At 40.0% G+C, this 23101-nt stretch overlaps 4 protein-coding genes across 7 annotated transcripts in view; 3 read left to right on the plus strand and 1 right to left on the minus strand.

Moving 5' to 3' along the window:
- The first annotated feature begins 951 nt into the window (after window positions 1-951).
- Window positions 952-8110, plus strand: nipa2 (NIPA magnesium transporter 2). Of its 3 annotated transcripts, none has more exons than XM_074636764.1 (6): window positions 952-1106; window positions 3195-3431; window positions 5472-5528; window positions 6492-6582; window positions 6683-6843; window positions 6937-8110. In XM_074636764.1, exons 2-6 carry the CDS (start codon window positions 3293-3295, stop codon window positions 7581-7583), a joined length of 1095 nt encoding a protein of 364 aa, XP_074492865.1. In that variant the 5' UTR covers window positions 952-1106; window positions 3195-3292; the 3' UTR covers window positions 7584-8110. The 3 variants fall into 3 exon arrangements, with proteins under 3 accessions (XP_074492865.1, XP_074492864.1, XP_074492863.1); XM_074636763.1 differs by having other exon boundaries at window positions 963-1255; XM_074636762.1 differs by lacking the exon at window positions 952-1106 and adding an exon at window positions 2948-3100.
- The window catches only part of cyfip1 (cytoplasmic FMR1 interacting protein 1), a 41256-nt gene continuing 26188 nt past the window's right edge, over window positions 8034-23101 (minus strand). For both annotated transcript variants that reach the window (XM_074636734.1, XM_074636735.1), the window contains exons 17-31: window positions 21956-22112; window positions 21280-21376; window positions 20421-20497; window positions 20071-20179; window positions 19859-19978; window positions 19572-19771; window positions 18256-18343; window positions 12141-12284; window positions 11880-11970; window positions 10964-11094; window positions 10678-10750; window positions 10043-10137; window positions 9691-9929; window positions 9454-9601; window positions 8034-8699 (exon numbers count right to left, since the gene is read on the minus strand). In XM_074636734.1, coding sequence (XP_074492835.1) covers window positions 8535-8699; window positions 9454-9601; window positions 9691-9929; window positions 10043-10137; window positions 10678-10750; window positions 10964-11094; window positions 11880-11970; window positions 12141-12284; window positions 18256-18343; window positions 19572-19771; window positions 19859-19978; window positions 20071-20179; window positions 20421-20497; window positions 21280-21376; window positions 21956-22112 — 1934 coding nt within the window. In that variant the 3' untranslated portion in view covers window positions 8034-8534. The remainder of the gene's footprint in view (window positions 8700-9453; window positions 9602-9690; window positions 9930-10042; window positions 10138-10677; window positions 10751-10963; window positions 11095-11879; window positions 11971-12140; window positions 12285-18255; window positions 18344-19571; window positions 19772-19858; window positions 19979-20070; window positions 20180-20420; window positions 20498-21279; window positions 21377-21955; window positions 22113-23101) is intronic.
- Window positions 14466-17318, plus strand: fndc9 (fibronectin type III domain containing 9). Its single transcript, XM_074636773.1, has 2 exons — window positions 14466-14580; window positions 16585-17318. The coding sequence occupies exon 2, from the start codon at window positions 16668-16670 to the stop codon at window positions 17316-17318; it is 651 nt and encodes a 216-aa protein (XP_074492874.1). The 5' UTR covers window positions 14466-14580; window positions 16585-16667.
- Window positions 18457-23101, plus strand: part of chst7 (carbohydrate (N-acetylglucosamine 6-O) sulfotransferase 7) — a 62979-nt gene continuing 58334 nt past the window's right edge. The window contains exon 1 of the mRNA XM_074636760.1: window positions 18457-18474. The gene's annotated coding sequence lies outside the window, so the exon portion shown is untranslated. The remainder of the gene's footprint in view (window positions 18475-23101) is intronic.

Raw genomic sequence — 23101 nt, forward strand, 5'->3', positions numbered from 1 at the left:
ATGATATTGAAAAAAGTATAATTGCAAATTATATAAAAGTATAATTGCACATTATCTGAAAAAGTAATAGGACACATGATTTTTAAGTAATATGACTTTTTCTACAATATGTGCAATATTACTTACAAGCCCTGTGAATCCTTTCTTTAATAAGAGTTTGGTTATCTTGTTTGATTTAAAAAGTGTTAAACTAAATAAAACTAGTTACATAACCTACTACTAATAATAAGCGTCTTTGAGAATACTATAAAGCGCTATATAAATCCAATATATTATTATTATTATTATATTAATAATCATTATCTGTCAAATATTTTATATATGTATTGTAATGTTGTTGTAATTGTAATTGCTTTACCTACAATAAACAATTCACTCAGTTCATTTAGTAAATCATGACTCATTAAATTAATAACTTTAATGTCCTCCTCATTAAGGTTGTTATGATGCTGTAGTCTATTATTAGTAATGAACATGAAGTTGTAGTTTGTGTTTTTTAATGTATAGTGTATAATGAGTGTAATAAAACCATCATGGTTAAACACCACAAAGATTTACTATCAGAGTGCTGCTGAACTTCAGCCTGCGGAAAAATGTAATCGATGATATGCACATGATGTTAAAAAGTAATATTGCACATTATATTAAAAAGTAATATTGCATATGATATTGAAAAGTAATTGCACATTATATTAAAAGTAATATGATGAGTCCTTTCTTTAATTAGAGTTTGGTTATCTTGTTTGATTTAAAAAGTATTAAACATTTCATAAATGTATTGCAATGTTGTTGTAAATGAGTTTTACCTACAATAAACAATTCACTCAGTTCATTTAGTAAATCATGACTCATTAAACTACTAAGTTCCCTCCTCATTAAGGTTGTTATGATGCTGTAGTCTATTATTAGTAATGAACATGAAGTTTTATAATGTATAGTGTAATGAGTGAGTATAATAAACCCTGCTGGTTAAACACCATAAAGAGTTATAAATAGTGTTCTGCTAGACTTCAGCCTGCGGAGGTCAGTCACAGTTCAGCGGTCACAGCTGCGCTGAGAGGCGGAAGAAGACGCTCTCAGTGCGGCAGCAGTCAGTCAGCGAGTCGGTGAGCGAGGAGCGGTTAGCTGTTAGCTGCTATGAGATGTTAGCATCAGATATCCAGGAAGTAGCTGTTAGCTGTTAGCTGTTAGCTCACCTTTAGTTACCTCCACCGGGTTGTTGTTGAAGGAAACCCGCCAACAGCTTCACTACCAGGTAACAAACTCTCATTATGACTCTTTAAACCGAGAAAACCAACAGATGAACAACATTAACCCGGGTTAAAGCTGACTGGCTCAGCTAGCCGGAGAGCTAACGGGAGCTAGCGGGAGCTAACGAGGCTAACCCTGGTCCACAGTCTCAGTTAAAGGCTCATTAATGACACAACGAGCCGCGGTGGTTCCTCCGTGCTGCTGCTGCTGGTTATGGTAACATGTTCTGGTGTGTTATAACCGGGTAGTTACTAACTGGGAGTCTGCTGCGGGTTTACTGGAGCTCCACAGCGGCAACAACAGAACCTGATCCGGGATGAGGTCTTTGTCAGTTCAGCCTCAAAGCTCCGAGCTAACAGCTCCGAGCTAACAGCTAAGAGCTAACAGCTAACTATAGAGATGTCTCAGAGCTAAATGTTTATTTACAAACTGATCTCTTCACTTTAGTCTTTAACTAGCTGTGACTTTACTGATGCAGGCCTCAAACTCTGTTTAACACTTTACTCCACACTTTTAAAATGTTGTTTTTATTTATTTTATTTTATTATTATCATTCTATCAGTCAGTGGGTTTATTTTATTATTATCATTCTATCAGTCAGTGGGTTTATTTTATTATTATCATTCTATCAGTCAGTGGGTTTATTTTATTATTATCATTCTATCAGTCAGTGGGTTTATTTTATTATTATCATTCTATCAGTCAGTGGGTTTATTTTATTATTATCATTCTATCAGTCAGTGGGTTTATTTTATTATTATCATTCTATCAGTCAGTGGGTTTTATTTTATTATTATCATTCTATCAGTCAGTGGGTTTATTTTATTATTATCATTCTATCAGTCAGTGGGTTTATTTTCCATCTTATATCATTATTATTTATTATTTTGTATCTTATGTACTCATTGTTATTTTTTATTTTATTTTTATTCTGTTATCAAGTGGGTTTTATTTTCCATCTTATATTATGTATTTTATGTACTAATTATTGTTTGTCTGTTTTTTTTATATCTTATTTTTATATATTATCAAGGGGATTTTATTTTCCACCATGTATTATGCATTTTATGTACTTATTATTTTTGTATCTAATTTTTATTCTATTATCAAGTGGGTGTTATTTTTCCATCATATATTATGCATTTTATGTACTAATTATTATTTTTTATCTTATTTTTATTCTATTAAGATATTCCTTTATTAGTCCCACAGTGGGTAAATTTGGAAGTTGGTTTTATTTATTTATTTACTCATTGTTATTTTTTTTTAATCTTATTTTTGCTCTATTATCAAGTGGGTTTTATTTTCCATCTTATGTTACATTAATAATAATAATAAATTTATTTATATTGCACTTTTCAAAAACCGATGTTACAAAGTGCTTTACAAGACAATAGAAGCAGATAAATAAAGTAAAAGACATTAAGGTAACTGTTAGAACAGAACATATCAATAATAATAATAATAATAATAATAATAAAAATAAAATAATATCCTTGTTTTTATATTGTAAAGCACTTTGAGCTGAGTTTATGGAACGAAAGGTGCTATAATAATAATTATGATAATTATGATGCTGCACCTGGTGTTCTGAGGTTAAACTCAGCGTTGTGTCACTCCCTGAATTCCTGTCTTGAAGGTTTTTATTGACACAGCAACAGCTGACTGAGTTGCACAAGGCGTCTTATGTATAACACCCAGAGAGCCGGTTGGTCATTCAACAACAGTCACTTCAGTGTGTCTGTGTGGGACCTAGAAACTAGATAGATGTGCTGTTAACTCTGATGGATTCTTCCCTCACGTCACATCATGGGTTTTTTATCTTCCTGTAATATCATCTGTGAAACCGGTAGGTCTTTGCTGTAAACACGGATGTGTTTAACTCTTTTCCAGAGCAGTTGTTAAATGTTTTTTGTTGTCTCTTCCATCTGCTCCGCTCTCAGGTGTCCGGGCGTCCGGTCGCGACTGTACTTTTGGTCAGGATCTGCACTGTTTGGCTGTAAATGTGACAGACGCCATCACCAACACATCCAGCCTCGCTATGGGTCAGGACAGGGGGAAGTATGATTTCTACATCGGTCTGGGACTGGCCGTCAGCTCCAGCATCTTCATCGGAGGCAGCTTCATCCTCAAGAAGAAGGGACTTCTGCGGCTGGCCAGGAAGGGCTCGATGCGAGCAGGTAGGGACCTTTTCTGAGTATCTAATGAACATCACAACTAGCACAACGCCAAGGAACAACCTGTCCAACTCTGTCAGCTGAGTCAAGGCACTCCCTGCTCTCATTGTGCAACGCTGACGACAAGTAGCCAAACCAGTGGGGATGGCCTTCAGCTCTCCTCATCATACCTGATAACACCTGATCACACCTTTACCTACATTTCAGGCTCGCTGGGTTTGTCTCACCTCTGCAGGGTGTGTTTGTTTGTTTGTTTGTGTTTACACTACAGTGGGGATGCAAAGGATCAGGAACTTTTCCAAGGGAAGTTAAGCTCGGGAATTTTGGAGAGAGAAAAAATGATCAATTTCAATATAACAATCTTTTAATAGTGAACTTATTTTGGGGGTAAAATATACATTAAAATACTAAAGTTTTATGGCTTGTTTTGGTTCCCTGGGGTCAGTAAGTTTCTGGAAATTTTCCGATAGAAGTTAAGCTCAGGAAATTTGGATGATACAAAAATTCACAATCTTAATATAAAACTCTTGTAATAGTGAACTTATTTAGGGGCGAAAATACACTTTAAAGGGACTGTTTGTAAGAATCAGAAATGTCTTGTTAACAGCTTCACCTGTGGCCGTTAAGTCAACTAAAGTCAGCGTCCTGTTGCTGGCGCTTGTGCTCGCTCTACATAGACATGAAGGAGCATCACTCAACACAGTGAGGAGACACACGTCAGCTAAAAGCACAATATCACTCTATATTTCAGCTGCTTGGCAGTAATGTTAGCTGACCAGACCAAGGTCTCTCCATGAATCAATGCTGATCCTAGTGTTGGCTTTTCCCGCCTCAGCCTCCCGACCGCGGCCGGAGGGAACGGGGGAGACGATAACGTTTCTCTCTGCGGAGCCCCGTCACTTCACCAGACACGGGAAACCTCTGTTGGTCTGGAGGAGCTGCAGCAGTTATTTCTGCACAAACGTCCACTGAACATTCACTAGATATTCTCAGAGCTAAACTAACTCTTCTGCAGTGTGGAGTGAGCAGCATGCACGTGAGAGGTGGAGAGAGAGAGAAGGAGCGCGGTGTGTGAGTGAAGGCAGGCAGAGGAGCAGAGTACAGCAGAGACTCCGGTCCTGGAGACCAAAGCTACGTCTCCCCCGCGTCCTCCGACCGCGGCCAACACTGTTTAACAGCTTCACTAGATACAACCAAGAGGTTTTGGTGCTTCACTGCAGTTTGTGTTGGAGTCTGAGTCTGAACAGCGGAGACATACGCGAGCAACCATGAGACACCGACCTGCAATGATTTATACGTGGAAGAAGTTACAAACAGTCCCTTTTAAAATACTACGACTTATGGCATGTTGGGGTTAAAATACACCTAGGATCAGTACATTTCCAGAAGTGTTCCAAGGGAAGTTAAGCTCGGGAATTTGGGAAATAAATTGTGATTTATCATAATTAAATTTTCAATATAAAAACCTTATAATAGTGATCTTATTTGGAGGGAAAATACACCTGAAATCAGAGTGTGACATGGAGGAAGTCCATGAGAGGATGTGGAGAGAAGTCTTTTATTTTGGAGGGGTGTCATAGGGAATGTTTTGTTGTTATTGTTCAATGAAAGTTTAATACAAAGTTAAATGTAATTTAATTGAAGTTGAACTCAACTAAACTGTTAATTATTTTAATTTCTATCAGAATAGTTTATATTGATGTCTCCTTATGACGGTAAAAGGTTTATTAAATACAGCCGGAGGAAACGACTCCGTTATTTACATTTTATTCCCGTTAATTCCCTTGGAAAGTTTCCATGTGGAATCTTCCTGGGATGTTTTCTACCTCAGTTTGTACTCGTGTGTCTGAATGACTCTCTTAACACCTAGTAAACATTAACTTCCCCTTCTCACCTGACCTTCAGCTCAAATCCAGAACAGACTTGTCTGACTGGTTGTCTGATGATTATTACATAATTCATGTTTTGCTTACATGCAAAAGAGTTATTCAAATGACTGGAATCACATGTTCTAAAGATATGTTCTGTTGTTTTGCTCCTCAGGTCAGGGTGGTCATGCATATCTGAAGGAATGGCTCTGGTGGGCCGGTTTACTATCAAGTAAGTAACGACGCTCCGTAGTTAAACCTGTGATCAGATAACAGCCCGGTTAGCCTGGATGGACCTGCTGGTGATTAGAGGGTTAAACGATGTTGAGATTAAATCTGGGTTAAAGTTGGTTGAAATCATATTTTCATGTATTTTCATTTTACACGTAGCTGTTGTGTCTTGAGGACCTTTTAAATGACTATATATCAGTGTGCTGTAGGTCGTCATTAGTCACTGAAATGCTGTTAAACCATCATATATATTTATAGCCTAGATCAGGGGTCATTGGAACTATTTGTATTTTAAACCTTTTCAACCTTCAGATGTGTTTGATAGAGATAAACAGAAACACATTTACATTTGAATCATGTTAATATCACTTTGTTTTGCTCTGATATTCAGAGGGATTTGTAATCAGATGTCTCTTTAGCTTTAGCTCAGCCGGCTTCATGGCTTCGTTTGCCGGCACCTGAAGACACATGAAGGATTTTGGGCTCCCGTCGCCGTCACTCGATATAACTGTCGTCATATTTTCTCAATTTAGTTTGGGCTTAGCGTCACTTGATGATGTGGACTGACTCAAATATAATTTCTCCTTGCTCTCCAGTTAACTAGCTGGCTAATAAGCTAAGCTAAGCAGCAGCAGGAAGTGATTCCTGAGTTTCTATTGGTCCAGAGCTGACGTTGGAGTAATGGACACAATGTGCTCATTTTATTGGTCCCATCTGTAGATATGCACTTTTTAATGATACAGCACAAGTTTATAATTTATAACCCCACTTTGAGAATCACTGATCTAGATGTCTTCTTTTGTCCTGTAAATTACCAAACCCGTGCTTACTGTACATGGGAGGGTACTTTATGTATTTAATATTGTGTCAACACATTTAAACTTCAGACAGTATTTCCTGGTTAACCTCCGCCTGCCTTTTATTACATCATGTGTCTTACTGAATGTGTCTTCATCCCTCTCAGTGGGAGCTGGTGAAGCAGCTAACTTCGCAGCGTATGCCTTCGCTCCAGCGACCCTGGTGACCCCACTGGGAGCCCTCAGCGTGCTCGTCAGGTACAGACGACTCATTCAAACTTACATTTCTCTACATATTTGTAAATGGATTGATGGACTGTAAATAACCGCGGCTGCTTACCGTGAATGTCGGTTGCAGTGCGGTGCTGTCGTCGTACTTCCTGTCGGAGCGGCTGAACCTGCACGGGAAGCTGGGCTGCCTGCTCAGCATCCTGGGCTCCACCACCATGGTGATCCACGCTCCGAAGGAGGAGGAGATCAGCAGCCTGGAGCACATGGCCAAGAAGCTGGTCGACCCCGGTACACAACACACCAGACATCGGAAATATTCCTCTCTATCTAATCTAATATATAGATCTAAAACTAAACACCCGTTTGCTCCCTTCCTCTCAGGGTTTTTCATCTTTGCCACCCTCGTCATCATCGTGGCCCTCATCTTCATCTTCGTCGTGGGTCCCCGTCACGGTCAGACCAACATCCTCGTCTACATCACCATCTGCTCAGTGATCGGGGCGCTGTCGGTGTCCTGCGTCAAAGGACTGGGCATCGCCATCAAGGAGGCGATCGCCGGGAAGAATGTGGTGAGGAACCCGCTGGCGTGGATCTTGCTTCTGGGTCTGGTGGCGTGCGTGAGCACGCAGATCAACTACTTGAACAAGGCCCTGGACATATTCAACACGTCCCTGGTGACGCCCATCTACTACGTGTTCTTCACCACGTCCGTGCTCAGCTGCTCCGCCATCCTCTTCAAGGAGTGGGGTCACATGGGCACGGGCGACGTCATCGGCACCCTCAGCGGCTTCCTCACCATCATCGTGGGGATCTTCCTGCTCCACGCCTTCAAGGACGTCAGCGTCAGCTTGGCGTCGCTCGCCGTGTCCATGAGGAAGGAGGAGCGGGCGTTTCCAGCGGCCAACGGCATGGCGTCCCACTACGACCTGCTGCAGAACACCGAGGACATGGAGGACAGAGAAATGGGTTTGCCTTTCGACAGCGTCTCCAGAAGAAACGGGGCGATGACGTCCTCGTTGGATCATTGAGGAACGCTCTCTCAGCTGCCTACTGACTCACCAACCATGGCGTCGTTGTTGCTCACGACGACAATCAGACAATCAACTGCGGGGATGTGGACGGACCAGTGGATTGTATTTAATGTTTTAATTTGCCTTACTTCTCTCAGAATATGAGCCGTCATATTCCGTTAATTTCATTCCTCTGTAGCGCTGTAAATATGAGTTTTTTTAAAAGAAATGTTTTGTTATATGTACATGCATATTCATGCACTGACTTACTTTCTATAAATCAAAAGGTTTTAATAATATATATTCTATATGAGGTCCTGCTGACGATGACGACATTTAAAAAGAGGACGGTCACTATGATTTGAGTTTTTCGTGATACTTGAACGTAACAAACATTTTTGAGTTGGAGGTCGTTCTGAACTTTTGTTTTGTAGCGTTTACATGAGAAGCTCCGGAGATGAACCAACAGATTTGTTACATATTTATTGAATTAAAATGATTAAAACATTTGAAAACACAAGGCACGGTGAATAAATGCTTAACATGAGTATGAGCTTTGTTACTTTTCCTTTAAAATGTTTAGCATGCACGTTCAACAATATATAGAAAATACTTTCACCCCCCACTTTAAAATCCACCCTTAATAGAAATCCACCACTGCAAACCCTTAAATACGTATCTGATAAAACTAATTTCACCTCCCTGATCTAGAGCGTTCCTGCAAGTATAAAACAAAGAATAGTTCATCCACAATATCTATTCATTTCTCATAAGGCACGAGTGAATACAAAAACAACACAAATCATTCTGACGTAAAGATGTGGCCCGACTTCCCTACGTTTAGTGCTCCGCTGCTACTGGAGACCAGAGTAGAGGAGGAGGGGGAATATCTGAGGGGAGTCTGGTAATGATGACAGTGTTTGGAACTCAACGCTGGTCCACGGGATCGATGGCGGCGGCGGCGCCACCTCAGCTGCTGGCCAGTGACTGGTGTATCGGTGGCTGGAAGCAGCGGACGTGTTCCACCGGCATGTTCTCTCCGTCTCCAGACTTCATGTACTTGTTCAGGATGGCAAAGATCTCGTTGTTGAGAATCTGGAACTTACGGATTCTGTCGACCATCTTCTTCAGACCCTGAAGGGAAGCAGAAACAGAAATACAGAGAGACTTAATGAAATGGTAATTTTGTTTTGTTTTTGCTAACCCTTATGGATCTCTAGGGACATTTTTGAATAATTTTGGCTGCGTCAATGCATTTAGCACACATTTAGAGAGTGAGTCATATTATATATTATAATATTTCTGAAGGGAAGGAGTTCAAGTACCTCGGGGTCTTGTTCGCGAGTGAGGGGACGATGGAACGTGAGATTGGAGACGGAGAATCGGAGCAGCGTGGGGGCGGTATTGCATTCACTTTAACGCACCGTTGTGACGAAAAGAGACTTTTTCCGACATTTATCGGACATTTTTCAGACTTTTTTTTCCTAATATTTTTTATTTTTTTTTAAAGTCTAAAAAATTTCCAGAAAAAGTTTGAAAAAAAGTTTTTTTATTTTTTTGTTGGACTTTATTTCTGACATTTTCAGACTTTTTTTTCCTAACATTTTTTAGACTTTTTTGTGACTTTATTTTTCCAGACATTTTTTAGACCTTTTATTGGATTCGTCAGATTTTCTAGTTTCATATGATACCAGAATCTTCACTCTAGCTTTAAAACTGAGCCACTACAACCTAAAAATCTAAAGTTTTGTTAATGCGCAATAAAATGTAAAATTTTGCCCCCAAGTTTTAGGATGAAATTAAAAAAAAATGCCTGAAAAAGTCAAATGAATACGACAATTACACGACTGCTGCGCCATAATTTCTGATGCTCATCTCTCCAACTCACCACGCTCTTGATGACCTCGTCCTTGCCGTCGTGTTTCTGCACCTTGAGGAGGTGGTAGCTGAAGTCCAGGATGTCGAAGCGTCGGTGTTGTCCCAGCAGGGCGATGATCATGCAGCCGGCCCAGTGGAGGCCGTCTCCGAAGCACTGCCTGTAGAGAGGGAGGGGGTGTGATTTAGTAAAGGATGCTTTAGATCACATGATGTGGTCCAGATGTGCGTGTGCTGCTGCTGCACTCACTCCACGGTGAACTCGTGGGCTCCCACCGGGATGCAGTACACGAACTGCATGGCGCTCCACAGACGGTGGAACTCCACGCACTCGTCCACGTGCATCACGCCATTGCTGGGCAGCGGTCCGCGCCAGATGGGGTCATCCAGGAAGCCTCGCACGCGCGTGAGGATGACCTCGAACATGGACAGACCGCAGCACAGCCTCTCTTTGGTCAGGAGGTCGCCCTCACGAGCAATGGCGATTTGCTGAAAGAGAAGAAATGAAGTGTGATGTTAAACACATCGGCACATAGTCTGGTCGACATCACTGATGTCGATGACAGCTTCCTGTCACGGCGTATTTATTAGACTGGTCGTACCTGAGGGGTGCCGAGGCGTTCTATCAGTGGAACCAGATGCAGCGCCGTGTATTTGGCCTCCAGGCGCTTCATCTTGGCGTCCAGACGTTCCCCCTCTGCACAGCGGGGAAAAGACATCTATAGTTTTATTACTGTCAACAAATCAACAAAGTATTTTCTGATGTAGCTTCTTCCTCTGTGACACAGAGCATCATATTTGTATCAGTCCACCGCTGGAAATAGTCCCCAACAAATGCACCATTTCCTTTAGTCGTTTTTAGTATTTCATTTTTTATAAAAACTGCAGATCCCAGCTGTTTTAGGAAATGATTTTGACTTACTTAAAGGACCCGTGTGTAGCATTTAGGGGATCTATTAGCTTAGAATGAGCCGTTTATATCTCCGTAGGGAGCGGGTCCTCTTCACGGAGTCCTCCATGTGTCTACAGGAGCCCAGAACGGCCAAACCAAACACTCTAGAGAGCCTATCTTGTTTTTTGTCCGTCGACATCGTTACACAACTATATCTGTCACTCTGGCTGTGAAGCCTTTTAGGAACGTATTTAAATGATTCCTGCGTTTCACTTCTCAATGACTGCTTTTACTCGACCTTCAAGTGTTGGCATTCACAAACTACTGCACTGCTGTCACATTCACCTTTGACGTGGACTCGTGGAAGGATGTTCTGGAAAGGTGCAGCGTGCAGCAGATCACAAACTTCTTCCTGTGACTGAGAGAGAGAAGCAGAGGAAGTCAAAACAGTGACATGAGAAGGCATGAAAACACATTTAAACTGCATCCTGGTGTAGTGAATATCTCCTGATGAATGCTCAGTACTATCTATTCCAGTTTATATCAGACGACTGGCTGGATCAGGGCACTGATGATAAGCCATAAGACTTTCAATTTGAAATGAACAAGAAAGAATCTGTGAGAGGCGTACCAGACTCTGCTCGCTCAGCAGACAGAACAGCATGGCGTTGCCGACCTCCCTCAGGTTCTGGAAACACACCGTCTTCAGCTCGGCGTACTCCACGATGTCCTTCAGCTGGTGGTGGAAGAACTCCAGGATACCTGAGAGGAAACACACAGTCCAAATATCTCATCTCCTTTCAAATCTGTCACAACCGTCCATCACAGCAGCAGCTGCAGGAATATCCTACTCCGTAATAAACACACGCTGAACTGCTTTTGTGGCCTCACGCCAACATTTTCTCAGATATCTCAAGTAAACAGGTCTCTGCAAAATGAGACAACAAACGACTCTGTTCTCATTTTATATAGAAAAACTAAAGGAGAAAGGAATTTGAGCAAAACAAGAACAAACCTTTAGAGGATGGAACCTGCCAAAAATAAATTAATAAATGACTCAATAAGTAAATATTCTTCTATTTAATTTTCCTTTTTATTTATTAATGTATTTATTTTGTATTAACTTTAAAGTGTATTTATTTATTTTTTCATTTTTTTAATTTAAAAGTTAATACAAATAAATAAATAAATGACCCAATAAATAAATACTCTTCTATTTAATTTTCCTTTTTATTTATGAATCTATATATTTTTATGAATTTTTAAATATATTTATTTTTCTTATTTAAAAGTTGATAAAGTTGATAAATATGCCATTAAATGTACCAAAATTATTAAAAAATAAATAAATTAATTGATATTTCTGTTTAAATTTGCCTCTTTATTTTTTTCTATGTATTCTCTCTTTTGTTTATTCATTTATTTATCTTTATTAACTTTTAAGTTCATTAATTATTTATTTAAAATACATCTTTTGCTCAGCTTTTTTCTCTGATAACTTCAGATCCAGACATCCGATGACTAAAATCCCTCATCCATTCAGTTACCTGGGGAACCGTACTCATGGCGAGGAAGTCTGCAGATCTTAGGCATCACCTCCATCAAGGTCTTCACATACTGCATTATGGTTCCCTGAAGCTGTAGAAGAGAAGGAGGATTAAACATTAAACAGCAGCAGCGAATACCGTTCAGATACTCTGCTGAGAGGAAACTATGAAGAGAACAGACCAGATCCAACAAAGACCTCCTTCTCTACGGTTCATTCATGAGGACATCAGTGATGATTCCCACCTTCCTGTCCTACTCACCAGGCTTTTGACCACCTTCAGCAGCTCCTCCATCACCACAGCGATGCCCTGGTAGCCCAGCAGTCTGCACATCACCTTGATGTGAGGAGGACCCACGAAGTTCCTGTAGGTGCTGAATATGCTGCTGTACGCCAGATTCAAGGTCTGCATGCAGAGAAACACCAGAGAGGAGGATGAGGAGGAGAAGTCAAACACTTTATCACTTGAATAAACATTGTAAGCTTTCCTCATCCATGATGCATCAGGGAGTGACGACGAATATTTAAAAACTATAGTTTTCAATGGAACATCAACGATTATGTTGTGAAATGATACAGATATGTTTACAGCTTTGTCTCAGTTGCTTTGGTGCGTTTCTCAGATCACAGCACTAGTGTGGCTGAATAAACTGTCCCACATGGGATCATCAATAAAATAAAGGTTTATCACCCTATAACTTCATTTCATGAATAATAAATGGTTGAATCCCAGAGTTTACTGGCAGCCGGCCTGGTACGTTATTATGAGACATCTTGTGTTGGTAGCCTGAGGGCGGCAGCAGAGGAACGCTCACGGAGTCATAAAGATGGAATCAAATCTTTTTTTGTGTAGGAGTAAACATGTGAGCTCAACGGGAACACGCGTGTCAGAGGATCAACATTAGGATTCATCCTCTGGGGAGCATGAATATCCACCGACAGTCTGGCCAGCAGCTGTTGTTGAGAGAACAAATGGTCGGACAGATGGACAGATTTCAGTCCTCTCCTCATACCCTGACAATAGATTTTATTGTTTTAATATTTTTCTATTATAGAAAGATTACATACACACAAAAGGAAAAAAAATCTGTACCAAGGAGTATTATGGCCGTTGTAGGTAAGAGCCAGGGGAGGGGGGGAATATTCAGAGAACAAACTCAAAGATTAAAGTTAAAATTTACAAGAAAAAAACTCACAAATATGTAATATTCTCTGAGATTATTATGTCATCAATTTATGAGAAAAGAACTCAGAAATTTGCTGAGATTAAAATCACACATTTTTGAGAAAAAACTAAATTTATGAGAAATCAAATGTTCTGAGATTATAAAATAATACATTTACAAAAAAAAATTCTGAGATTAAAGTCACAATTTTACGAGAAAAAAAAAAGACAACATTTCTGAGAAAAATATCTAATATTCTCTGACAAAGTCAGAAATTTCTGAGAAAAAACAAAAAATAAATGAGATAAAAAAAATCTAATATTTTCTGAGATTATCTCATAATCAAAATGTTGGGTGTAATAATGAATCTAATTACTTTGTTCCAACAGTGTTTGTGAGGATGTTGTCGACCTCTAGATATTAATGATACCACGGCGTGGACCAAAGTGCTGCTGCTGGTGTAAGGGAAATGAATGATCGCTATCACTACGATGTCTGTAGGTGAACTAGCAGGGAACAAAATGGGAACAACATCAGAGAGGCCACAGTTACAAGCATTTCAAAAGAGATTTTACACTGAGGAACTGAGAACTGAGAAGTACTCTGAATGGTTCACAGCGATTCAGAAACTCTTATGAACAATTGATATACAAAATAAATGGAGAATCATCATTATTCTTTTGGTGTATATTTAATTTTTTACTTTAATTAAGTTGTTACAATTTGTATTATTTTTATTTATTATTTTATTTTTACTTGCAGTTGTTTTTGTGTTTTCTTTTTTAATTTATGTATTTATTTATTATTATTAACATTTGTTTTATAAATATATGTATATCATTTTTAACATTAATGTAGATGTTACAATTTTTATTATTATTATTATTTTATTTGTACTTGCAGCTGTTTTTGTTTTTATTAATTTATTTTTAATTTATGTATTTATCTATTGTTATTATTTTAATATTTTTAAATATATATATAATTTTTTAACATTAATGTAGGTGTTATAATATTTATTTATTATTATTTTATTTGTACTTGCAGCTTTTTTTCTGTTTGAATTTATTTTGAATTTATATTTTAATCTATTATTATTTACATTTTTTATTTTTTTAATAAATTTATATATATATATTTGTGTGTGTATAAATGCATTGGACGTCTCTGGATGTCTCTGAAGGAAACAATAAAAATCATAATAGAAGAAAATCTTTTTTTTACATATAATGACCCATTTGGATGCTGAACTGTTTTTTAGAGAAATCCCTCTTTTCTTTCATCCTCTGCAGACGTTTCCGCTCCCTCTCTCCCCTGACGGCAGAGAGCTGAAGCTGCTCTAATCCAGCAGCTCTCAGACTAGAGACACAGCGGAGGAGACGAGGACGCACCGGTCTCTGGTCCTCTCCTGAGGTTAAAACCTCCACAGCAGCACCAGACGTCAGAGCTCTCCATCCACACGCTGGGACAGACGCTAAAATGAGTGAATATCACCTCAGACTGGGATGTTCAACACGTGCTCGCTGGGTTTTTCTGGTAAGTGATGCTTTGAATGGTTGATCATTAATTATTCTCTTAATAACACGACTCATAAGCATATAGACATATAGATTGTTATGTTTTGCAGCCGACGCAACAGAGTTTTATAAGTGGAGAAATAGAAGCATCTCCACGGTGACTTCACAAAAACATATTTGACTTAAAACCAACTATTCTTGTGAGATTATCAGAGTCTGAAAATGATACTGCTTTAGAATATTTTCTTTTTTAGAAAAGCAAATTTGAAAACACCATGTTGAAAACTATTTCACAGTTAATTATATCAAATTGATTTCATCTGGTTCCATGTAAATAATTTAACACTGAAGATCAAATCTGTCCTTCTTCCACATGAAACTCTTCTATTGTCTCCACCTGACGTCTGTTTTAAGTTAAGACCTTGCTATTATTTAGTTTTCTAGAAGTTTCAATAAATATTATCAATGATATTAATAACAATCAAAGCTGCTGGTCGTGCTGTTCTAACCTGACCGGCGGGGTTTTAGCGGCTCAAGGTCGTCCGACCGCCACCTGTCCTGTAACAGGTGACCTAACATCACAGATGAGCCTCTTCACAAATCACTCTGCATTATGTCATTTTCTGAACATCTGTGCGTGTCGCTTCATCTCCTCCTCCCACTGCTGCACTCAGATAACCCTTCATACAACGCTTATTATCCTCTCCTATTGTTCTCTCACTTGTTATGCTCTGTATGAAGGCTAGGTGGCACCGTTCACTGAGAGGAATTACATGTTTTATCTTCTGCGTTTCTATGATAACGCCATCGCTGGGTCAGCTGTAATCTCACCAAACAAACAACACAACGCCAACAAACCTTTCTAGAGCCGTCATCCACCAAAGAAACTCTTAGTCGACTAACACGCGTGTGATTTTGTTGATTTAAATTAATCGATTAGTTGATTTAATAAACAGATCTTTAAACTGAGTTTCTCCACAAAGAATCACAGAAAAGCACCACTTTAAATCTGGTGTTTACCAGAGAAATCTTGAGGATGGAACCTGCCAAAATAAATAAATAAATTAATAAATGGCTCAATAAATAAATATGTCATTTAATGTAGCAAAAATAATGTAAAAAATAAATGTAGCCATTAATTGATATAATGTGACATAAATTGATATTTCTGTTTTAATTTGCTTCTTTATTTATTTATATATTTGTATTAATTCCTTTATTTATTTACTCTTCTGTTTAATTTTCTCTTTTATTTATTTTTGCATTTAGTTTGTATTTATTCATTTATTTTTACATTTATTATTTATTTTTGAATTTGCATAATGAGGCAGAAATGCATAAAGAATTGTAAAAAGAAATATGTAAAGAAAAGAATAAAAAAATAAATAAGTTTGGGGAAATAAATAAGGGGGGAAATGCAAATTGTGCATAAATACATACATTTAAAAATAAATAATAAAAATAAATACATAAATAAATAAAAGGGAAAATTAAACAGATGACTAAATAAATAAAGAAGTAAATTAAAACAGGCTATGACAATATAGGCTAAAACAAAGGCTACATTTATTTTTATTTTTTTTAAAGTTATTTTTATGGAGAGATTTTTCAATCATTTTATTGATAGAACAGTGGATAGAGTGTTGGAAAGGGGGAGAGAGAGAGGAATGACATGCGGAAAGGACCACAGGCCGGATTCGAACCCGGGTCCACCGCTGCTAGGACACAGCCTTGGCAATACATGGGCGCTCGCTCTACCGACTGAGCTAACCAGCCGCCCAACTACATTTATTTTTAATATTATTTTTGCTAGATTTAATGACCTTTATTTATTTATTTATTTTAGCAGGTTCCATCCTCCATACAAAACGACCTAAGACAGGGGAGCCCTTGTATTTTCGTGCTGATGTAATGACTACTTGTTAGTGATGGAGCCTCAATTTAAAAGTTCCCAAAAATGAGTGTCTCACTCTGTGTCTCACTCTGTGTCTCACTCTGTGTTTACGTTATCTCTCTTTTCCAGTTCAGTGTCACTCTGTGAAAACACAAAGACTGGAATAATCAACTCGACTCTAGAAGCACCACAGACAGAAACAGCGTTGCATCATGGGGGTTGCGGTCTACAACATCTCGTCCACCTCGGCCAGAGTGAGCTGGCCGCCGTCGCCCAGCTGCCTGGACACTTTCTACAGCGTCATGTACGACCCCAACTGGAACAGCCTGCTGATGAGCTACAAGCGCAAGAGCTTCATGCACGAGGAACGCATCCCCGTCAGCCAGAGCAGCACGCACCTGGCCAACCTTCTCCCCAAGACCGCCTACTTCCTGTGTGTGACCTGTCAGGCGGCCAATCCGGTGCGGGACCAGTGCCAGGTGTTCAGCACTCCCAGCGACAACAGCGAAGGTCACGACCGAGCCGGCTGGGAGCTCGCCATGGGCGTCTGGCTGACCTGCTGCATCTTGCTCCTGGTCATCGCCGGCATCCTGTTATGGGGATGTCTCCACACCATCTGCTCCACCATTCCCAGTCAGGGCGCCGACGGCTGCCACGTAGCAACCAACTCCAACTCCATGTCCCGCCAAGACATGTCCGGGTCCGGACGCCTCTACGCTCACAGACGCACCAGCGAGGACAGCGCCAAACGCGGCAGCATCATGCAGCCCCCGCTCCACTCCACGCAGACCACCGGACACATAATTACCCAGGACCACGAGCTGAGGACGCTCGCTAAGCTGTCTGGCAGCGAGCCAGCGTGAATCCTCTGGATTGAGGTCAACGCAGCATTGTTTTGCTCGGACTGAAGTGTCCTGAGTTTTTACATCCGCTGATGAAAATAGAAACTAATCGGTGCTCTTGAATTACTAATAACTACTTTAATTCTTGCTCTTGAAACATGAATAATAGGATCACACACACTTAATCATCTGTTCTTCTTGCCGAACTGTCACCAAGACACTGAGAGCTTTACATCAGAGTTTCAGAGTTTACCGGTGGCAGTCAGATATCTGATCTCAGGCAACACCATCACATCTAATTCATATGAAGTTTTACTATTTGCAGTCCCGGAGTGAGGCAAAAATAGTTGAATGTTGAAGAAGCAACAGCTGGCGGTAGATTAACTCACTTCAGGGGCAGATTTATTTAAAAATACATGATGAAACTGTCAGCTGGAGAGTTCTTAAAATAGCTTACAGGTCAATAGAGTAAGAACACAAGCTGCACACAGATTCCTCTCTCTCTTCTACACTGAACTTCAGATCTGAAATATCAGCACATTGTGATGATCTCTTGTTTTGTTTTTCCTCCGTGACGCCCGCCGTGTTCTGTGACATCCTACTTGTGTTTAGGAGAAATCTAAATGTTTTCACTGGACTCATTTAAAATGAATTCTTACTGCGTCACTACAAAGGTTTCAATGATTTATCCGGTCTATAATTTGTTCCATTGAATGTTTCTCTTGTAAATAAGAAGCTCATGAAAGACGTTTTCACATCCTAATTTTCCTTTTACCTTGTTTTAATATATTCACTCATCTTTTCCCATTATGATGCGTTCCCACTTGAGATATATATATAAAACTAGGATGTAATGAATGTTTGGCTTCAACATGTGGACTCCAGAGAGGTGGTACGGAGATTTCTCCACTCGTGGAATCAGGGAAAATAAAGTGATGATAAAGAAAAGTGTCCTGACCTTTGACCCGTACAGGTACTGTGGCTGAGCGTTGGGCGGCTTGTCCCTCTGGAACTCCTGAGAGAACGGCAGGACGGTGCGCACAAACCTGGACACACAGACACAGAGATTCATCAGACATGTATCGCTACCATCACCAACATCACCATCGTATGTGTTGCCTCCAGCAGTCCTGCTGTACCTTACACCTGCAGCAGCAGCAGCAGCAGCAGCAGCGATGTGTGCAGAAACAGATTTGTAGAAATAAAACATGTACAAACTAAACATTGAACATTAAATATTTGTGGCTTATAACAGCCTGTTTGCAGACTATATGGAGGCTGTTACTGCTTATGTTATGCTGTTCAGACCAAGAGCAAAGCAAATTTGTCAGACTTTTCTTTTTTTTTTTTACTTTTTTCGGGCATTTGTCAACATTTTTCTGAGTTTTTTTCAGAAATCTTTTGACATTTTTCTGACTTTTTTCGGACATTTGACAGATTTTTTGACGGACATTTATTGGACATTTATTTTTAAATTCAGATTTTTTTCGGACTTTTTTTTTCCGGAAATTTTTTCGGGCATTTGTCAGACATTTTTCTGAGTCTTTTTCAGAAATCTTTTGACATTTTTCCTCCTTTCTTTCGAACAGTTGACGGATTTTTTGACAGACATTTATTGGACATTTATTTTTTATTTTTATTTTTTTTAAATTCAGACTTTTTTTCGGACACTTTTAAAAAACTTTTTTTTTTTGGAAATTTTTCAGACATTTGTCAGACTTTTTATTTTATTTTTATTTTTACTTTTTTCTGGCATTTGTCAGACATTTTTCTGAGTTTTTTTCAGAAATCTTTTGACTTTTTTCTGACTTTTTTTCTGACATTTGACGGACATTTATTGGACATTTATTTAAAAAAATTTTTTAATTCAGACTATTTTTCCTGGAAATTTTGTAGACATTTGTCAGACTTTTTTTCGGACATTTGACGGATTTTTTGACTGACATTTATTGGACATTTTTCAGACTTTTTTTTTTTTTTTTTTTACTTTTTTCGGGCATTTGTCGGATATTTTTATGCCATTTTTCGGACAGGTCTCTCCAGATAAGATGTACTATCGTAGCTCTGGGTGACCACAGACACATACAAGATTTATTTATCCTCCATTTCTGATTCAACAACGGCAGGACGTCAGTGAGGACAGGAGGACGATCTCAACGCTGAGAGGCTTTTCATCAATGTGTCTTGATATGTATTTTGTATTATATCTGATATGTTGATGAGCTCCGTAGTTTACCACCAGTTCACTCAGACAACAACCCCAGAATAACTCACCTGTTGGTGGAGCCGTTGTAGCAGTAGTTGGGCAGGAAGTCATAGTTGAGCTCCCAGAAGACGTGCAGCGTGATCCGGCCATACGGCGCCGACACGTTGTGGTTGGCCTCGCGGAACATGGCGTCCAAGCTGTCCAGCGTCAGGTACTTACTGAGGAGCTTGTGCGTCATGCGGTTAATGTCCAGGAGACCTTCCAGTTCCTGTAAGCACACAGAAGAAACAGTCCACAACTGTACACACAGAGAATGACAATGATAAGGATGTTAAAGAGATGAAAATGGACGCACCATGATTGAGGTGAGGTCCTCGCTCTCGAAGCGGTTGATGGCGAGCTCTAGAGACTTGTAAAGAGCAGCAGAAATCCTCTGAGTGATGAGCCTGTTCAGATCAATGGAGCGTCCTAGGAGCTGAGACCCGACAACCAGTTAGTATCATGACGCCGAAGTAACGAAGGCGGCGGCACAGAGCGCTCAAAATGCATGATGGGTACGGCGTATACCTGAACGTGGCGTTGCTTCAGCAGCGTCTCGTAGCGGTTGGAGGCCGGCCAGGGGATGTTGGCTCCTTGGTTCTTACAGTCGGCTCTCAGACGTTTGTCAAGAAGAAGACTGACGGATTCAAATAAACAGAGGAGGAGTCAAGTTAATTAGACGTGGTGTTTCTGGTGGAATGAAGAGCAGGAAAACACTAAACACTTAATGAAGAGCATTAAAACACTGGTTCCAGACCTCAACTCTGTTACTTTTAGTTGTGACAATAGTTTAACTAAAAGGTCTGTATCACACCATCTATATAAATCCACTTAAACACAAATGTGTTGCTATATTTCTTTCTGGATATTTCACCTACCTTCCTGCTAGGATCTTGTAGTAGGCAAATATCTGATCAGCCAGCTTGTAGACAAACTGATCGAAGCACAAGTTCACCTGAAATCACACAAAGAGAATTTCACATTAACAAGTTTTAATCTTTTAATCTGACGACAAACTTTCCAAGATATTGACCAATGAACTTTAAAAGGGCGTGACTCAGCACGTCAATAGACCAAAGTCAACAACTGTTGGGTCAGTCATCACAAAACCTGCAGGATATGTCCACAGGAGTACCTGAAACATACCCTGAACGTTTCATTCACATCGACCACTAGAGGGCGCTGCAAATGCTACAAATGTGCATGGCATAACACAAATAAGACAATTAATCACAAATTCTTTGTCCAATCATTAAAAAACTCACAGGATACGTTTCATAACAACGTTGAACCACGTGTGTAAAACTATTTCAGAAATTACTCCAGAAAACTGCTGCAAATTTGGCCATAAATCAATGACAGTTTGTCCAAACATCACCAAACTTGCTTGATATTTTTAATTGATCTGTTGAAACATGTCCCCAAAAAATGCCAAGAAATATGACTGGCGGACTTTGAGCGTGCAATTACTGAAAGGCTGCAGACACTGTAATGATGAAACAAGTGTCTGATTGGTCTTACTCCGTCTTTAGACAGAATTCAACCAGATGAAGTGACTGCTTTGAAAAGACAGCTTTGATTTTGGCAATTGAGCTGCTTCCTTCTGTTGAGCAAAAAAGGGATTGAATCCATGATTTCCGCTTGCAGCTATAAGGTAATTTTAATTTTAATTAATTTAACACAATTCTCTATCACATCAAATCATCCAGTAAATCAATAAACTGATTATTTTATTACCTCGGCCTCGATTTCGTCGTAGAGGAACTGCTTCTTGAATTTGGTCAGGGCGTAGTGTGCGCTGTCGTTGTACAGATCCAGAGGATACAGCACATACCTGGAGGGGTTAACACAAACAATACTCTTAATTCAAAGTACCTTCGTTTTGATCTGTCAAACCAGATGAATGTAATCCTGATGACTCATCGACTCGTTTCAGTCGTTTCAGACGGACACGTTCAGGGAAACCTGACGGGCATTTACACTCAGAAATGTACATTAAGGAGTTAAACAAATTAGAATAAGTGAGTGTACTGCTCAGTTTATCTGTTAATGTGCTCCATATACTAGTATCCCTGTTCCCAGATACTCATAAACAGTTGTTAAAATGATTACCGTCAATATTAAACATCTGTTTGGTTAAACTGCAGACTCTTTTTTGGAGGTAAACAGTTGAGGAGTTCCATCACAGTTGGTGTGCTTAATGGCTTATGTAAAACCTGCCTGCCTGGTAGCAACATAATCCCACAGCAAAGATTTAAATCATTTAAGGTTAATCCCATTTTTTAGGGTTTTACCCAGGGCCCTTTTAGAAAACGCAAGATAAGAAGAAACAAACCGCTGAGGCTGCTGAACACACACCACTAATAAAACACTATTAGTCAGAAAACACAAAGACACCGTGCGTCATCCTCACTCCATCATGGACGCCTCCTTGGTCTCCAGGATGTGGTCGGTGAGGATCCAGGGCATGGACATCTCGATGGGGAACTGGATCCTGCGGCCCATCGTGAGCTCCAGGAAGAACTCCCTGAACCAGAGCTGGGAGAGGTCACAGCACTGCTGCAGGGTCTCTGCAGGGAGGACGAGGACAGACACAGCTTTATTAGAAACTCAGACATGGAGGACGAGGACAGACACAGCTTTAACTAGAAACTCAGACATGGAGGACGAGGACAGACACAGCTTCTACTAGAAACTCAGACATGGAGGACGAGGACAGACACAGCTTTATTAGAAACTCAGACATGGAGGACGAGGACAGACACAGCTTCTACTAGAAACTCAGACATGGAGGACGAGGACAGACACAGCTTTAACTAGAAACTCAGACATGGAGGACGAGGACAGACACAGCTTCTACTAGAAACTCAGACATGGAGGACGAGGACAGACACAGCTTCTACTAGAAACTCGGACATGGAGGACGAGGACAGAAACAGCTTTAACTAGAAACTCAGACATGGAGGACGAGGACAGACACAGCTTTAACTAGAAACTCAGACATGGAGGACGAGGACAGACACAGCTTTACTAGAAACTCAAACATGGAGGACGAGGACAGACACAGCTTTACTAGAAACTCAGACATGGAGGACGAGGACAGAAACAGCTTTAACTAGAAACTCAGACATGGAGGACGAGGACAGACACAGCTTTAACTAGAAACTCAGACATGGAGGACGAGGACAGACACAGCTTTACTAGAAACTCAAACATGGAGGACGAGGACAGACACAGCTTCTACTAGAAACTCAGACATGGAGGACGAGGACAGACACAGCTTTACTAGAAACTCAGACATGGAGGACGAGGACAGACACAGCTTTAACTAGAAACTCAGACATGGAGGACGAGGACAGACACAGCTTCTACTAGAAACTCAGACATGGAGGACGAGGACAGAAACAGCTTCTACTAGAAACTCGGACATGGAGGACGAGGACAGAAACAGCTTTAACTAGAAACTCAGACATGGAGGACGAGGACAGACACAGCTTCTACTAGAAACTCAGACATGGAGGACGAGGACAGAAACAGCTTCTACTAGAAACTCGGACAT

The sequence above is a fragment of the Sebastes fasciatus genome, chromosome 5 (genome assembly GCF_043250625.1).
Source record: "Sebastes fasciatus isolate fSebFas1 chromosome 5, fSebFas1.pri, whole genome shotgun sequence".
NCBI lineage: Eukaryota > Metazoa > Chordata > Actinopteri > Perciformes > Sebastidae > Sebastes > Sebastes fasciatus.

Excerpts from the sequence above, each read along its gene's own strand:
- nipa2 (XM_074636762.1), top strand. The coding sequence starts at position 3,061 with ATGGGTTTTTTATCTTCCTGTAATATCATCTGTGAAACCG. Across the intron at positions 6,583-6,682 it reads GCCCTCAGCGTGCTCGTCAG|TGCGGTGCTGTCGTCGTACT; the intron begins GTACAGACGACT and ends TGTCGGTTGCAG. Across the intron at positions 6,844-6,936 it reads CAAGAAGCTGGTCGACCCCG|GGTTTTTCATCTTTGCCACC; the intron begins GTACACAACACA and ends CCTTCCTCTCAG.
- fndc9 (XM_074636773.1), top strand. The coding sequence starts at position 16,668 with ATGGGGGTTGCGGTCTACAACATCTCGTCCACCTCGGCCAGAGTGAGC.